This window comes from Populus nigra, chromosome 17 (assembly GCF_951802175.1).
Source record: "Populus nigra chromosome 17, ddPopNigr1.1, whole genome shotgun sequence".
Taxonomy (NCBI): Eukaryota; Viridiplantae; Streptophyta; class Magnoliopsida; order Malpighiales; family Salicaceae; genus Populus; species Populus nigra.
Window position 1 is genome coordinate 12,600,411 of NC_084868.1, and position 16,772 is coordinate 12,617,182.

General features: G+C 36.8%; 5 protein-coding genes and 1 long non-coding RNA gene across 6 annotated transcripts; 5 read left to right on the top strand and 1 right to left on the bottom strand.

Annotated features, from left to right (window-relative positions):
• The first annotated feature begins 37 nt into the window (after positions 1 to 37).
• Positions 38 to 897, top strand: LOC133676846 (3'-5' exonuclease-like). The gene has a single exon (XM_062098624.1). The coding sequence runs from the start codon at positions 111 to 113 to the stop codon at positions 756 to 758; it is 648 nt and encodes a 215-aa protein (XP_061954608.1). The 5' UTR covers positions 38 to 110; the 3' UTR covers positions 759 to 897.
• A 290-nt stretch (positions 898 to 1,187) lies between these two features.
• LOC133676847 (uncharacterized) lies at positions 1,188 to 3,377 on the top strand. Its single transcript, XR_009835671.1, has 2 exons — positions 1,188 to 2,942; positions 3,074 to 3,377. It is a non-coding gene; the product is annotated as an uncharacterized LOC133676847 (long non-coding RNA).
• Positions 3,378 to 3,897: 520 nt separating this feature from the next.
• On the top strand, positions 3,898 to 4,572 carry LOC133676986 (uncharacterized). Its single transcript, XM_062098809.1, has one exon. The coding sequence runs from the start codon at positions 3,898 to 3,900 to the stop codon at positions 4,570 to 4,572; it is 675 nt and encodes a 224-aa protein (XP_061954793.1).
• An 878-nt stretch (positions 4,573 to 5,450) lies between these two features.
• Positions 5,451 to 6,098, top strand: LOC133676987 (uncharacterized). The gene has a single exon (XM_062098811.1). It carries the CDS (start codon positions 5,451 to 5,453, stop codon positions 6,096 to 6,098), a length of 648 nt encoding a protein of 215 aa, XP_061954795.1.
• Positions 6,099 to 7,597: 1,499 nt separating this feature from the next.
• On the top strand, positions 7,598 to 8,359 carry LOC133676586 (SKP1-like protein 14). The gene has a single exon (XM_062098275.1). The coding sequence runs from the start codon at positions 7,644 to 7,646 to the stop codon at positions 8,163 to 8,165; it is 522 nt and encodes a 173-aa protein (XP_061954259.1). The 5' UTR covers positions 7,598 to 7,643; the 3' UTR covers positions 8,166 to 8,359.
• A 1,053-nt stretch (positions 8,360 to 9,412) lies between these two features.
• On the bottom strand, positions 9,413 to 16,525 carry LOC133676988 (mediator of RNA polymerase II transcription subunit 15a-like). Its single transcript, XM_062098812.1, has 13 exons — positions 16,436 to 16,525; positions 15,994 to 16,104; positions 15,511 to 15,599; positions 15,054 to 15,174; positions 14,404 to 14,494; positions 13,186 to 14,010; positions 12,583 to 12,653; positions 12,209 to 12,283; positions 11,087 to 12,046; positions 10,567 to 10,878; positions 9,928 to 10,110; positions 9,750 to 9,838; positions 9,413 to 9,617 (listed from the first exon to the last, which is right to left on the bottom strand). The coding sequence occupies exons 1-13, from the start codon at positions 16,523 to 16,525 to the stop codon at positions 9,413 to 9,415; spliced, it is 3,222 nt and encodes a 1,073-aa protein (XP_061954796.1).
• Between the last annotated feature and the right edge of the window lie 247 nt (positions 16,526 to 16,772).

Consider the following 16,772-nt stretch of genomic DNA (forward strand, 5'->3'; position numbering starts at 1 on the left):
AGGGTTTAAAATGGAATTTACCCAGCAACTTGGGTGCTCTTAGCTTAGGGTGTTAAACCATTAAAAGGACCCCTTCAGCCATCAACAACTATACCTCGTCGGCCACCACCATGGCAATCAGCATTGAAGACCACCACCTCCCGTACGAAACACACAACCTCTACGATGTCAAATTCTTCGATGACAGGATCCACACTTTAGTCACCCACACGTCTTCCTTCGTCAACACATGGATCGCCGAAACCCAACAAAAACTCCTCCAAAACAACAACCATGCTCACCGTCCACTTATAGTTGGCCTTGACGTCGAGTGGAGGCCCAACAGGTTCCGTCGAATCGAAAACCCAGTTGCCACACTCCAGCTTTCAGCTGGCAATGACTGCTTGATCTTTCAACTCCTGCATTGTCCCACTGGTATCCCACAATCCCTTCATGATTTTTTGAGTGACATGACTTATACTTTTGTTGGGGTGGGTATTGAGGGTGATGTGAAGAAGCTAACGGAGGATTATGAGCTGAGCGTGGGGAATGCAGTGGATTTAAGGGGTTTAGCTGCTGAGAAATTGGGGGATTCGAGGTGGAAGAATTCAGGGGTAAAAAGGTTGGCGAGGGAAGTTTTGGGGAAGGAGATTGAGAAGCCGAAAAGGATCACTCTGAGTAGGTGGGACAATCCGTGGCTTACTCCTGCTCAAGTTCAATATGCTTGTCTTGATGCCTTTTTGTCTTGCAAGATTGGGGAGAGTTTGGTGGCTGCTTGAGCTACGGTTCATGATGGGATTTGAGGGCTTCTAGTTATGCATCTTACTGGATGCTTGCTATAAAGTATTTCAATGTATTGAACTGTTTTTACATCGTCACAGTTACATTATCTTACAGCACAGAATGATTTCTACTTTATATGCTCGGTTTATTTGAATTTCTGTGTCTAGCAATTAACATCCATCCTTACAGAAACAGAGAAGAAACACACGACCTGTCCTTTTCAACAGGCTGACGATCCATCTTTATTTGTGCGTTTGAGATTGTTTTTTGAAATAATTTTCTTAAATTCTATCATTAACATATTAAAATTATAAAATATCAAGTTATGCCGATCACTGTCGTAATCTTGCAGCAGTCGGTGCAGTATGCTGCCAAATCATGTCCTCAAGAGGCGCAAAAGCTTGGAACACAGGTTTCTAATATATTTCTATGACCAATTCATTAAAAACTACCTTAAATTTTTGGTCCTTAGGAGACTAGTATTTTTTTTTATATATATATTTACTAAATCTTTTGTTGCAGCATAATTTTAAAGCTATATCTAAAATAAGGTTTATATCATGAGTTGCGAGAATTGATCTAACTTGCTATGGCAACTCTTTGGGATATCTACAAATTACTCCCCAACCTATTATAGGTTTCACAAACGGTTTTTATCTTGAACCGGCTCAACACAAGCAAGATTATTGTTTCATATGTACCAATCGATTGAGTTTTATTCATGTGTTAAATTGAATTGGATCATCATCAGGCCTGAAATTTACAGGGGAGTGGAGTCCGGTTTACAAAGAAACCAGCCGAATGTCAATCTATTAGTTTATAGTAATAACAGCTGACCTCATTCAAAGATCAAGTTACTGGTCGGTGGATTAACGTGTGTTAACCTATTTTTTTTTTTATAAATAAAATAGAAAGCGCTTTGTTTTGAGATTTTATTTTCTTTTAAAAAAACTTAAAACTACGATTGCTTTGAAAAACATCAGTTATCCTGTTGATCCAGCGTGGCCCGGCCATATTTTCTTAGGAATTAAGAAGACGAACCAGCACCCTTCAATCTAATAACAAAAAGCAAACGGTAAGCGAGCAGAACCTGTTACCTGTATAATTGAACTCTCAATATTCCTTTGATTATCCTCTTTCTTCTGTGTTTTTAAAACTTTTTTTCATGTAAAAAACTTAAATTCCACAGTATTTGCCGTGCTGAAATATTAAATCTCGTGTTCCCTTCTTTGTTTTGCACCCCAAACACGCACGTATATGTGTCTTTAATCCCATCATTTCATTAACAAAAACCTCTCCTCTCCTCTCTCTGCCCTCTCTCTTCTCCCTCAATAAAAAAAAATCTTTCTCAATCAACAACTTTCTCTTAATTATCAAGAAACTGTCTTTCTCTATCAAGAACCTCCACTCTCTTAGATCAAGAACCTTTTCTTGATCAAGAACTGCCTCTGTTCACCCTCTTCCCATTTCTCAAAACTCCAGCTCTATAGCCTTGGCAATTTACTTCTCATGGATAACTTTAACCTTCGCTCTGCTTACAGAGGTTCGAATAATCTTGAGCGCTATGATTGTTTTGATGTGCAATGTGACGACATGTACTGTTATACAATCACTACTGATAACGAGATATGCCTCATGCAATGGATTGTTAGGTTGTTTTCGCTTACCTTCCCAAATAGTGGAAAAAGACTGAAGGTATCTATGGACATGATTTGGGACCAGTCCGTTGATGATCACAGCTTCTTCATTCCTGTTGCCCTTCAATTTTGTTATGAGCATTTTTGCATCATCTATCATGTTTCTCCTCCACAGAACTTTCCAATATTCTCCCTGGAAAGCTTCCTGAATCACGATCATGTTGATTTTTTCGGTTTCCAAATGCTGTATAAAGTCAGATATCTTCGTCAGCAATACAATCTTGTTGTGAAAAACTGGTTTGATATCTCATGTCAGGTTTGTCTTTCAACCCCAGCATTCCTCCGTAACCATGACGTCAGCGTGCCTCTACAAACACTGATATCCGTGATATTCTCGAAGAAGTATCTAAAGCCTGATGACATTCTTCAAAGCAACTGGAGGCTGCGTGAACTTTCTCTCGATAAAATAATGTTTGCGACCCTAGATTGCTTTTTTGTCTACAAGATTGCAAATCTGATCACATTTCCTCTTCCATTATAAAGGTAGTGATTCTTTAATTAATTTGTAACAATTATTTAATCATGATTAAGAAATTATACATGATAAGTTGTTTAAAGATTAATTCTTGGGTGGTGTTGTTATATTTTTGTTTTCTTTTTTTCTGCACCTGCAGGGAGGCTCAAATATTTCTCAAGAGACTGTTGATTCTGATGGTTTGGTGTTTATTATTCTCATGACTTAATGGCTAGTTAGGGTTACTTCTAGCTCTCTTTAGTAGGCAGTTTTAGGGGGTTTCCTTTGTATGCTGATGGGGTTTACCTGCTGTTTTTTTGAAGAGGATGTTGATGCATCCTGTCTTGATGATATTGGGTCCTTGTAAACTAGCCTACTTCTTTGTTGTATGCTCAACTTTCAAAAATTGAAAGAAATCAGTGAAGTACTTTTAATGAAAAGAAAAGATTCGTGCAGTGAAATAAGCTCTAATCTTTCTACTATTTCGGTGACAAAATCTCTTACGAACTTGCCCCATGTCTGAGTGCCAATAGACGTGTGCTTGCTTGCATCTGTTTTTTCTTTGTGCTCAAGCAAGCATCAACTTTTTCATTGATGATCCGGTTTTTTTTTATAAAGAAACACCTACAATTTGAATGCAACAAATATGGATGGAGATTGAAGAGATTCAATTAAGAACTTATAAAACTCATCGTTTTATATGTACATATATATAATCTCATCGTTTCATTAACAAACTCTAACAGAGAACTCCCCTCCCCTCCCCTCCCCTCTCTACCTCTACCATTACCCTTTCTCTCTTCCTCAAGTAAGAACTATCTTTCTCAATCAACAACTTTCTCTTTGATTATCAAGAAACTTTCTTTCTCGATCAAGAACCTCCACTTTCTTTGATCAAGACCCTTTTCTTGATCAAGAACTTTCTCTCTTCTTCTCTTGGCCAATTCTCTAACCTCAAGCTTTAAACTTACCACTTTACTCCTCATGAAAAGCTTTAATCTTCGCTCTATTTGTTTGGGTGGGAATGATCATGAGGGCGTTGAGATTTTTGATGTGCAATGTGACAACATGCGCTGTACCGCAACCGTTACTAGTAATGCTGCACGCCTCATGGATCTGATTGGTAACCTATGTAAATTGGTTACCAACCCAAATAGTGGCACAAGACTGAGGGTATCCATGGACATGATATGGGACAAGCTAGTTGATGATGATGCCAAGGTCGACCCTCCTGTTACTCTTCAGTTCTGTTATGAGCATTTTTGCATCATCTATCATGTTAATCCTCCAGATAATTTTCCCACGTCTTCTCTGGAGAACTTCTTGAATCACGATTGCATAGATTTTTTCGGCTTCGAAATGAAGCCCAAAGTCGAATATCTTCGTCGGGCATACAACCTTGTTGTGAAAAACTGGTTTGATATCCCATCTGAGGCCCGTCTTTCAAATCCAGCCAGGTTTGGTGACAAGGTGGATTTGTCTCTACAAGAAATGGTATCCATGGATTTCTCAAGGGAGTATTCAAAGGCTACTGACCTTCTTCAGAGCAACTGGAGGTCGAGTAAACTTTCTACTGATCAAGTAATATACGCGGCCCTAGATTGTTATTTTGCCTACAAGTTTGCAGTTCGGGTCTCAATTTGTCCTCGTTCAGATTAGAGGTATTGGTTCTTTAGTTAATCTGTATCACATTCTTTAATCAAGATTAGTTCTTGTGTGGCCTTGTTATAAAATTGGGAGCTTGATTTTTCAAGGAATTGTTGATATTCTGCTGGTTGGTGTTTGGTGTTTGTAGGCACTGGTGTTCTTAATTTGTGGTGATGCTTAACCGATGTTGCTACTGTAAATGGTTGAATGACTCTGTAGTTAGTACTTAAAAAATATTTTAACTTTCAATCACTTTTTTATTCTTTACCATTGCCTTGGCTATGATACCAAATACAAAACAATCCTTAAACTCGCAATTTACACAAATTAGTTCCAATAGTCTTAAGAATTTTATTTATTTATGTTTTATTTTGTTTAGGAGAAACAACCTAAATTAACAGTGGACTTTACCTTCTTGGTCCCTCTATTCTTTAAATTGTTTGAATCGAGTCCCTCTACTATTCTTAGTTTTGCTAGAAGAAAACATGATAACAATTAATTAGTTTACAAATCTTACTATTGGAGATAAAGAAAATGATTTAAAAACTAGCAGAATCTGTCACCAGCATATATAAAACTCTCCTCTCCTCTCCTCTCCTCTCTGCTGCCTCTACCATTGCCCTTCCTTTTCTCCCTCAATAAAGAACTGTCTTTCTCCATAGAAACACACTCTTTAATTATAAAGAAAGTGTCTTTCTCAATCAAGAACCTCCACTCTCTTTGATCAAGACAAAAGTGTCTTTCTCAATCAAGAACCTCCACTCTCTTTGATCAAGACCCTTTTCTTGATCAAGAACTGTCTCTCTTTTCATTCTCTTCTCAATTCTCTAAACTCCAGCTTTATAGCCTTCGCAATTTATTGATTTCTCATGAAAACCTTTGAACCTAGCATGGTTTTCTTGGGTGGAAATCATATTGAGAACTATCTTGCTTATGAACTGCAATGTGACAACATGCACTGTTACACAACCGTTACCCGTAATGCTACATACCTCACGAATTGGATTGCTGAGTTACTTTCGGCTTTCGTTCCACATGGAGGCAGAAGACTAAGGGTATCTATGGACATGATTTGGGACCAGTTCGTTAATGATGCCAACCTCTACCCTCCTGTTACACTTCAGTTCTGTTATGAGCATACATGCATCATCTATCAGGTTTCTCCTCCAGATAACTTTCCAAGATCTTCCCTGGAACACTTCTTGAATCACGATCATGTAGACTTCTTCGGTTTCGAAATGCTGTACAAAGTCCAATATCTTCGTCAGGCATACAATCTTGTTGTGAGAAACTGGTTTGATATTCCATGTCAGGCCTGTCTTGCAAATCCAACAAGGTACCGTAACGTTGCCAATTTGTCTATACAAAACATGGTATCCATGGATTTCTCGAAGCAGTATATAAAGCCTTCTAACTTTCTTCAAAGCGACTGGAGGTCGAATATACTTCCTATTGACAAAGTAAAGTACGCGACCCTAGATTGCTTTTTTGCCTACAAGTTTGCAATTCGGGTCTCAAATTTCCCTCGTCCGAATTAGCGGTATATGTTCTTTGATTAATCTGCATTACATTCTTTCCATTTTTCAAGGACGGTTGATTCTTCCGGTTGGTGTTTGATGTTTGTGGGCACTAGAGTTCTTTGTGGTGATGCTTAACAGATCCAGATGTCAATGTTTTGTTATGGCTTTAATGTCTCAGCAGTTCTGGTCTTCGGTCTTAATTTGGCCTTTGATCATGGCTAGTTATGGCTCCTTCTAGTCCTGTGTAGTAGCAGTTTTAGGGCATTCACCTTGGTTTGATGGTTTTAGGTATTTGGGCTTAATTAGCATGTGTCTTTCGAAGAGGATGTTGTGTTGATTTTGGTCATTGTAATCAATGAAGTGTTACTGAACATAAGAGATTTGTATAGTTGAGTTCTCATTTTTCAATCCTCCATTGTTTTGAGAAAATCTTTGTGAAAAATAGGCTTGCTCTCTTTAGCAAGCTTACAGTATTTCGAGTGCCAATAGGGATGTTTCTGCATACAACTTTTTGTCCATATCTTGTTTTACTCATGTTAATGATTTCAATGTTCTACAGATTTGTGTATTTTGTTACATCTACCTTCTGCTCTACTTGTATCAGCATTGGTCTCAGATTTGTCAGCACAAAAGGAAGGGATAAATAACGGCTCTGAATTGCTTACAGCTCCTAACTCTGTTGATTTTCTTCTTCCTTTGCTCTTACTTAAATTATGGTAAAAATATAGTTTGAATCAAAATAAATATTTAAATATATATATATATATTTTTAAATATTGAGATGGTAACATATTAAATTGATTTGAGTTAATTCGAATTAACCTACTAATCCACATGTTGTGTCATAAGATCATAAAAAACATTTATGAGAGCCAATTTTCAATAAATCTAATGTTAAAGGATGAAAAAAAAATATCAATTAAAAAAAGAACAAACCTAAGTCAATTTTGGCTAACCTATTAAACTCGCGACCTGAATTATGAGATTGAGATAACCCAATAGAAAGCAAATTGAAACAAATAATTATGAAGATCAATCTCCAATAAGTTTAATATTGAAGCATGTAATTGAAATAAAAAAATTAATTATAGAAGAGATAACAAAAAAACAATTTGAGTTAACTCAAGTTAATTTATCAAACTTGTAACTCGAGTTATGAGATGAAATAACTTTATAAAAAGCACATCAAAATAAATCTAAAAACTCAATTCTCAATTAGTTCAATGTTGAAGGATGAGATTGAGAAAAAAAATCAATTAGAAAAAAATTCGAATCAACCAAGTTAACCAATTAAATCCGAGACCTGAATTATAAAATTAAAATAACCCTTGTAAAAAGTAATTGAAAAAAATTTATGAAATTTAATTTCTAATAAATCTAATATTTAAGAATAAAAAGAAAAAAAATATTAGATTAAAAAAATTCGCAACCTATAGGGATAGTTTTGTAAATCCGCACACTATAAATCCTATAAAGACACCCTTCCCTTCGAGGAAATCATCCGTTCCGTAATTGCTTTCAAGTTTCAACCCTTTCTTTTCCTCCTTTCTCTCCGATTTGACAATGGCTTCCTCAGCCGAAACTACCGAAACCTCCAAACCCTCAACCGAAACAACCGCAGAAAGCACCGCAAAAAGCACCAAGATAATCACTTTGAAAATCTCAGACGAAGCGATCTTTGAAGTGGAAGATTCGGTGGCGATGGAAATATTGGTGATAGTTAAATCATTCTTGAAAGATCAGTCTCCGTCAACCGATATTGTTCCTCTCGCGAATATATTGGCCAAGCCATTCTCACAGTTTATTGAGTTCTGCAAGGAGCACGTCATGTTTAAAGAAAACCCAGATAAAGAAAAGCAGAAAAAAATTAGTGAGTTTTTTCTTAAAGAAAAGAGTTATGAAGAGTTGCTGGATATGATCACTGTGGCTAAGTACTTAGAGGCTGAAGACTTGCTCGACCTACTTAGCCAGGCTGTTGCTGATAGGATTCAGATCAAGAGTGTTGAATATATGAGAAAGTTTTTTGGGATTGAGAATGACTTTACTCCTGAAGAAGAGGCAAAGCTATGTGAAGAACGTTCTTAGGCTTTTGAGGACGTTGATAAAGACTACTAAAGTTCGGTTCTTTAGAGGTTAAAGATTTGCTTGATGGAAGTGTTTTTAGTAGAATTACTTTCACATATTTTTGTTTCCTTGGAAAATTTTATTGATTTTGTACTTAAATTTTGCTTTTGGTTTGGACATAAATAAGAAACTTCCATGGAAGGATTAAACGTGTACATGTATAAGAAAGAAACTCACTCTAAATTTTGCCTTTTATTTTTCTGGACGGAATTCATCGAAAGATTTAAGAAGAGGCCAATAGGATTTATTTTCTGGAGCAAGATTCTTTAAACTATTCAAGAAAAGGAGGAAGAAGAACAAGTGAGGTAGGATTCACAGCCTAGAGTCGTTGAAAGTATAATGAGGTTTAGAGATAGCTTGTAGCAAGATTCTTTGATAGATTTTGCTCTGTTTCTTCTTGATTTGTGGTTTAATGATAACTTTAGCCTAGTTTTTACATAATAAGCACTTCTTGTTTTGCTTCTACGTGCTTTTTTTTAGTTTCTTTTTAAATCGGGAAGCTAAAACTAAGATGAAACGTCGTGAGAATTCTATGAGATAGACTATTGGTAATCAGAACTGGGAGATGGTGAAGTATTTTGCTGCTTGGTTTTTGTGAGATGGGCAGTGTTAGCTTTTTCCTGATTTTTTGGCTCGGTTCTCCGACATGGAGCCTTTGGGCTCAAGGCTTTCCTTTTCTTCTCGCTAGTAATTTTCAAGGTCCCGGATTTTGGGCCCTCTCTCTTGCAAATCGGATATTAAGTGATGAGTGCTATATGATGATAGGAATGTGGATATTCGTGATTAAGTTTTTTTTTTTTATATATATATATATATATATATTATTTGAATACTATTTATTTATATTGTGTTATGTTTGGATTAGAAATAATTATTTTTTAAAAATTAACTTATTCGATTTGATTAGGTTAATATCTATTCAATTCATTAAGATATTTCATTTGTTTGTTTTTGATAAAATATGATTTTGTCATTTTTTTTAATATTTGATTTAATTGAAAAATGTTGATTAAAAAAAAAGGAAAATAAATCAAAACTTCCTAAGATATAAAAATATCTTGCGAAACTAGCTTTGTTAATAAATCATGAACCCGCATCAATTACTTCTGGTGTTTTTTATATTCAAGAAAATTTCATTAGCATAACTCAATTCGAAATAAAAGGGAAGAAAAATTCGGAAGAGTATAATCCATATAGCAATCAACAAGTTATGCAGTTAGACAATTCTCCCATGTGCCATATCTTGAACTAAAGCGTTCTCCTCCGAGTGGTTTAACATGCTCTAAAAGCACAGCTCTAGCACAAGCATCCCAAGTCCTTGCTATCTCCAAAAGAGATATGGGCTCTGAAAGGTTCCGAAGAGCTACGCTGAATCTCAATTTTGTCTTCTCCGACAAATCTTCTAGCTCGTCACTGTCATGAAATTGTCCGAGATAGGTAAACAGGAGACATTTCGGATCAGATTCTATACAGCTTGTAAAACTTGATCCAAGTTCAGAAGTGAAAAGCAATAAATCAAACACAAAGAATTTTCCAGTTTCTCACCTCAAACCAGAAGGTAACTTATCTAAGATAATTGGAGAAGAATTTGGAAATTCGGCAGGAACGAGCAAGCGCAAGGTAAGTTCTGGAAACTGTAAGCAGTGATGAAAGGGACTAATATATTAGTAAATGATCAATAAAAAACGTATTTGCAATCAATCAGTTAGTTTGAAAATCTGACCATGGGAGATGAAGATAATGATTTAAAATCTCCACTGACGGCCACAGCCGTATAGGAACATTTGATAATGGTTCCTGCACTAGCTTCAGGTAAAGAATCATCTTCTGTTGAATCAACGTCTACAGTAGTTTCGACTAACCGCTGGTTTACATGTCTGATTTCGTTCAACAGATCGTTGCTCGGCTGCAATAAGCAGGGCGAGTTAGAAGCATGAGACGAAGAAGCAAGCACAAGCCTTGCTGACATGTGGAAGTTAACATAAATAAAACCTTACAATGAATAGAATGAATCACAATGTTGTAATTGCTGAAAAAAGTGACACATCCGGAAGAATTGCTGATTTTAGATTCTAATTCCTCATCAAGTGAAAGCAATCCGAGAGTTCCATCCAACCAAAATGTTCCATTTAAGGATTAATGGGAACTAGATTAATTATCTAGGAGACAGTCTTTTTTGTGCTCATGAGTATTACTAACCATCTTTCCACCTTAAGTAATCTCAGTTAAAAGAGAAGTGTTAAATGAACTACAATAGATAAAGCACAGGACATAACGTAGTAGCAGATGTAGGACATATTGGACAGGATTCAATGAAGAGCACTCAATACAAGAGTGAAAGTATGGAGGACCAGATGAATACCTCGGTTCTCAGCTTATTGAACCTAGATGTTGCAGTTGAATCAAAATCAGATATCCAATCCATTGGCTGCCCGATCGTGTCCGAGGCCATTGCATTAGACTGGTGCTCCATCTCTTTGTCTTTCATGGTTAAATGTTGTAAGGCAAAGTTCCTTTCTTGTACATGGAATATTGTTTCAGACACCAAATCCTCACCAATAGCACCCTTGGAGTGTCTTTCAGCTGATCCGCTAGCAATCTTATCGACCACATTGACAACTGAGTCAATATCATGGACAGCAGCACTTAATACATCTGGTGATAGTGATTTTACCTGTGAAAACATTGATCATCCACATAAACATGTAAACTTTATTTCGGAAGGAAAAATAGTAGTTATGAAGGGATAGCTGGCATTCCATGACATGATATCAATTTATGTATTGGGAACTTCAAATTAATTGGAACAGAGTCTGATCATATCAAGAGGGACACTGGTAGACATTTAGGTGCTGAGAAGCAAACAGAGAAAATATACTCACAGCTTGAAGTAAACGCTGGAGTGGTTGGTTTGTGTCAGATGTGTTGGGGGAGCTAGTATACTCTTCGAGTAAAGGGGAGGCTGATATCCCAGGTGTCCCGCTTGCAGTAGATTGATTGTGACTTTGTGTCTGGCTATCAACTTGGTTAAAGGCGACATATTCTGATGTTGAAGTCAAGGGAGTAGAAGCGGGAGAAGCTAAAGGAAAAGTTTGCTGGTCCATACGAGCAGAAGAGAGCTGAGATTTTCGAGGAGAACTGGAGTGTGGTTGATGTATAGTTGTTGATATCAGTGGTAAATGCAGATTTTCTGGAGATTCCATAGCTGGAGAGCCACTTTTTTGGCTGTTACGGATCAGCATCTGTTCCTTTTTGTGCTGAATATTTTGTTTCTGCATTTGCTGCTCGAGGTTCTGTGTCAGCGTTGTCTGATGAGCAAACGGAGAATCGAAAGCATTCACAATGTTATTGCTAGATAAATTAGTATGTTGTGGTGCAGTGGAAAAGTTTATGCCTGTTTTCCTTGCAGACTGCTGAACCATACCAGGTCCATTCCTTTGTTCCAAACCCATTCCAGAACTATATTGAAGTGAACTGAAGAAACTGGGTCGTGAATTTAGAAACCCTGACTGCATCGAAGATGTGAGAGATGAACTGCCCAAACCATTTGTCATAGTTAAATTCACTGGATGAAACTGGAGTTTCTCATTCCAGTTTAGAGGAGGCTGAGATATTTGGGATTGACCACTGTTCTGCAGACAAAGGTCTGCTTGTTGCTCAACGGAGGCAGAGCTCTTCTTCCGAAAGTAGTTCACAAACTTAATAATAGCTTGCTGAGCCATCTGCAACTTCTCCTTGGAAGCATTTGCCATCTGATTCCGCTGTAATGAAAAAATCGGCATGTTTTTTTCTATCCAAATCACTTGCTTCATGTACCTCATAGCTTGATCTGGATCTGTTTCCTGCAGGAAAGATCAAAGGTGATAATTAGCAGAAAATTCTGCAGGAAAAAAAACTAACGGATTAAAGCTCAAACGCTGGTCAATCCATGGCATCTGCGAACATATGTGCTTCAGGAAACCAGAGCAAGTTATAGAGTGCAGGAAGTGAAATAGCTCATATACCTTGTCAAGTAGGGACTTCAAATTTTTGTATATGTATTCCATTTGTGGCCTATACTGTTGTTTAAAGTCTTGAAGCTGCAAAGGAAATAAAGATATTCTAATCAGTTGCAAGAATCTTTGACTTCATTATCAACCATTAGAATACATCAGATTTGAGTGTCCGAGATAGCTTTATTTTTGTTTCCCAGACAGGGAGGGGACGGTGCTGTCACCACATGACCAATTCATAGTATGATCATAAAAACTCTATCGTTTTTCCTATCCAAATTCCATATGAAATGATAAATACTTCGGTAATGCAAATGACAGAAATTCCTTTGCAAAAAACGTAATGGAAACTTCAAGAAATACTCAGTTTAATCAATAAAAATTACCTTTTGATAGTCCGCATCATGCCCATCCGCTGTATTGGCAAGTTGGTTTGATGATTTTGGCTCTGCTGATGCTACAAAAGATTGATAATGCATTATTAGCCCCTAAAAGAGGGAAAACAAAACAGAAGAAAATATTGATAGAGAGACAGAAAGAAAATGTTTGCGAACTTCATGAAAAATATTTTGAATATGAAATTGATAGGGCACATTTCTACAGTAATACGAAAAGATGGGGTTAAAATAACCCAGGAAGCGAAAGCACGAGCACAAGCCTCTTTAAAAGCAGGCCGCTTTGCTTTTGAATCAAAGAAGGATACCCTGTGCTTTCAATCAAAAGGTAACATCAAAGGAGGATAAGCTATATGCTTTTGATAATAAACCTTTCACCTCGCTGTGGAGCATCACACTACAACACCAAAAGAGTCAGATCACGACGACACAAAAGGCCTTGCAAAGCAGAAGAAACAAGATATTCAATTGAATTGGGTTTGGCTTTACAGGACCGTTTGCAATCACAAGCAATACAAGAGGAGGAGCACCATGAAGTGATGAAATATATAACAAATCCTGCAAACATGAGTAAACTTTGGAAGAAGCTGATACCTGATGAGGACCCAGCAAATGACCTATGTGACTGAAAAAGCTTCTGCTGATCAGCAATACTCCTCTGCTGATGAAAGGAAGCTGAAGTTTGAGGTCTTGGTTGGATCCCTTCTTGCGACAAGCCACTTTGTTTTTGAGAACCCAGAATCTGATGCGACTGAACTGGCTGTGTGATTTTCTGGACTTTCTGTTCAGAAGCCGTAACCCCTTGTTGTTGAATCATGTGGCTTGAACTCTGATGCAATTGCGAATTCAAGATAATTGATTGTGGTCCAGCCATTTTTTGCTGATGCTGAATTTCAGAAACATCTCGTTGTTGGCCTAGGGGCTGCTGGAATGATGGTAAAACGTTTTGTTGGGGCATCGACCACTGTCGCTGCTCTGAAGCATCATGCTGCTGCCTGAGTTGTTGATTCTGTTGAAACATTGTGCTATTTGATGGCTGTGCAAATGATGATTGCTGGTATTGTGGTGATGCTGATGGTGGCTGAGAATATAGATTCTGAGAAGTCTGTGATGTAACATGCTTCTGCCGCTGATGAGGTTGGCGGTTATGAATGTCAGGTTGGATGGCGAACCTCTTACTAATATGCTGGACCTTATCCTTCAGAATTTGATCCTGAAACTCCTGCTGTTGTAACTGGTACATCAGCTTCTGATCTGAAGACTGGCTTCCTGGCACTTCACTCTGAAAATCAGGAGACATATTTGGTTGCATATTTTGTTCAACCAAATTATTACCAACCAAATATTGGGAAAATTGTGCTATAGCATTTGTCTCCGAGCTTTGACCAACATCATTTACAATTGAGGTCTGACCTAGACCTGTGACAGAAAAGAATAGGTTAAATCAATAGTTATAGTTCCTTCAAATCAATCTCATTATATACAGAAAAGTAGCGCCTAAAAATGCTGTAGCTTCTAAAACAAAGAACAGTGCAGTCTGTACTTCTCCAAGAGTTTTGTGCATATTTGGGTTAAAAACTAATAAGGGCTTTAGCATACAAAGAAGTAAAGCAAGAGAAAATATACCAAGCAAAACGAATGGCAGACGCAAAATTGTTGCGTTCTGTTACACACAAATTTTAGAACTGTAACTTGTCATCATGTTTCTACTTGTTCATTTCAAGAGCATTTAAACCACTGTAATTCTCATGCTTTCTACAGGCATAATAATACTGTATTGGGTATTAAGTCCGACTCCATAAAACAACTTACCTGAGGGATTTGTACCTGTTGTCTGGGAAGCTTCAGACTTTATGGTACCAAATGAGCCCATCTTCTTACCTATTGTATAAGCATAACTTCCCTGAGAAACAAAGAAGAGACCGAAGAATGAACAAGTGACACAAAGGAAACTTTATGAGCCAAAAACCATATTAAATAATTAATAATAAGAAAGTAATAACAAAATAAAACCAAATAACATAATACTAGCAGCTAATTTATGTATCTATGGAATCATATTTCAATAGTCAGGTTAAATAACTCAAGGGATATAAGAAATGGATAAGAAGCTGTGGAAGATTTCGACAATTCTGAATGAATATCGTGAAGATATTTACATAGGAAAAAACAATCAATTATACTGATAGAAACTGAAACATGAAGGGAAAAAAGGATGATGAAATAAATATAATATTTTCTCCTTTAATGGTTTGCCAAGTAAAAATTCCGTGGATAATTGACAGCAAAGGAAATTAAATAGAACATAACTGTCACCAAATCATGGCTGATAGAGAAAAAGATCGCCGAAAAAGTAAACAGCATATGTACTTCCGAAAGCACAGCCCGAACCGATAAGTAATCAACATTTTGCACACAGCAGATTGGTCAAGTGGCGTTTGAAATTTGATTAATATGATTACCTGTGTTGCTGAATTTCTGAATGTCTTATCTTCAAATTGCACAGCAATGTTCCTTAGCCGATTTAGAAATTCAGGATCAGAAGAAGCCTGCATCTTGTAGTGGTCTTTCAAGTTTCCCAGTCTACCATGTCATAGCAAGAAAGCACAAACTCAATAAAAAGTTCCTCCTTTCATAACTAACATATCATGAAAGTTTATAGCATTTGAAATGAGTAAATAACAAGTTTATCAGAGTAACAATTGTTGATATGTAATTCTCAAGAACCATCCTGTGACATGATACTTAATTTAAAATCAAGACAGCATAAACTTGTAGACAAAGAGTCAGCAAATCTGAAGTTTAAAATAATTGGAAACACATTGGTATTTTATATCAAACCAGGGACAAAAACTGCAAAGGAGAAGCGATCCCGAAGCGAGCTTCTTGACGAAACCAGATAGATTGATCTTAACATACCTTTCCTCAAATTTCTTTGGTAATTTTGATAACTCAGCAGGTGCTGACATATCAATGTTAATTTTCAGTGAAAGATTGACTAGATGACCCTGTGTGGAAACATTTAGTCGATCATTGACCAGATGTTTTCGTTTACGCCGTGTCTACCATGACCAGATGCTTCAACTTCTGATCGTGGCCTCAACCTGACGTTTGACCCGGTGTCTGACATATCAATTACTCACGATAGAAAAAAACTTCCAAGCATACGACATGCGATGCTGAAACTCTCAACTGGTAACCAAGCAACCAGACAACTATTCCAACTCACTTCTTATTATCCCAATTCCCAAAAATACTTAAAAAAACCCACAATATGTAAAACAAGAAGACATCAACTTACCCTATTCATGTAATCAAACAAACAAACAAAGAAAGAAACTTTAATCAATAAAATTAAAAAGAAAAAAAAGCGTACATCTTTTCGACAACTTTCTTTCTGACTTCAGATGTCAATTCTGCTCTCCAATCCTGTCTTTGACTTGTCATCCCTTCAACTTTTAAACCCTTAAAACTTTTGTCCTCCATCATGCATAAACCCCCCACCAAAAGAACCTGGAAAGAAACACACACACAGAAACACAAATATACATGAGATAATATATATAACAACAGATTCGAAACAAGAGAGAGAAGAAAAAGATCCAGTCTAGATAACAGGAAAATATACAGAAAAACCCTTACAGATGGGTTTTAGAAGAGAAACAAAAGATGGTGCAGGTGACCCTTTTGTTCTTTGAAGCGGGAGACGAGTGCGGGGATTCGTTAATGTATATAGATTTGGTTTTGATTGGATTTTTCTTATTAAGATTTTGGAGGAGAGTAGGAGTGACTGTTTTGTCAAGGAAATCTGAGAGGGTTTGGGATTCGTTACGTGAAGACTCACAGGCTGTGTAGTTTTTATGAGAGGAGGCTCGCTGCTTACACGTTGTCGGGCGTTCACGTTATATGACACGCCAAATAGGGTCGGTGCCATTCCATCCAGATTCTTAGTAAAGTAGTAGGTCAAGAGAAAAGCCCAATGAATCTTATCTTGGACTATACATTGAGTATTATAGTTGTTAATCTGACCCAAGACCTGATTTGATAAAGATATCAAGTTATCAAATTTTTTTTTTAATTAAAAAATATTATTTTTTTATTAAAAAAATAATTTTAACTTGTTTAGATCAGAATTAGATTTGTCAGATGACGGGCTTGCTGGGTCATTTAAATTTGACCAG

Coding starts and splice junctions, on each gene's coding strand:
- LOC133676846 (XM_062098624.1), top strand. CDS start 111: ATGGCAATCAGCATTGAAGACCACCACCTCCCGTACGAAACACACAAC.
- LOC133676986 (XM_062098809.1), top strand. CDS start 3,898: ATGAAAAGCTTTAATCTTCGCTCTATTTGTTTGGGTGGGAATGATCAT.
- LOC133676987 (XM_062098811.1), top strand. CDS start 5,451: ATGGTTTTCTTGGGTGGAAATCATATTGAGAACTATCTTGCTTATGAA.
- LOC133676586 (XM_062098275.1), top strand. CDS start 7,644: ATGGCTTCCTCAGCCGAAACTACCGAAACCTCCAAACCCTCAACCGAA.
- LOC133676988 (XM_062098812.1), bottom strand. CDS start 16,525: ATGGCACCGACCCTATTTGGCGTGTCATATAACGTGAACGCCCGACAA. Junction 15,600..15,993: donor GAGCAGAATTGACATCTGAA/GTCAGAAAGAAA, acceptor GTTTCCACACAG/GGTCATCTAGTCAATCTTTC. Junction 15,175..15,510: donor CCAAAGAAATTTGAGGAAAG/GTATGTTAAGAT, acceptor ATGACATGGTAG/ACTGGGAAACTTGAAAGACC.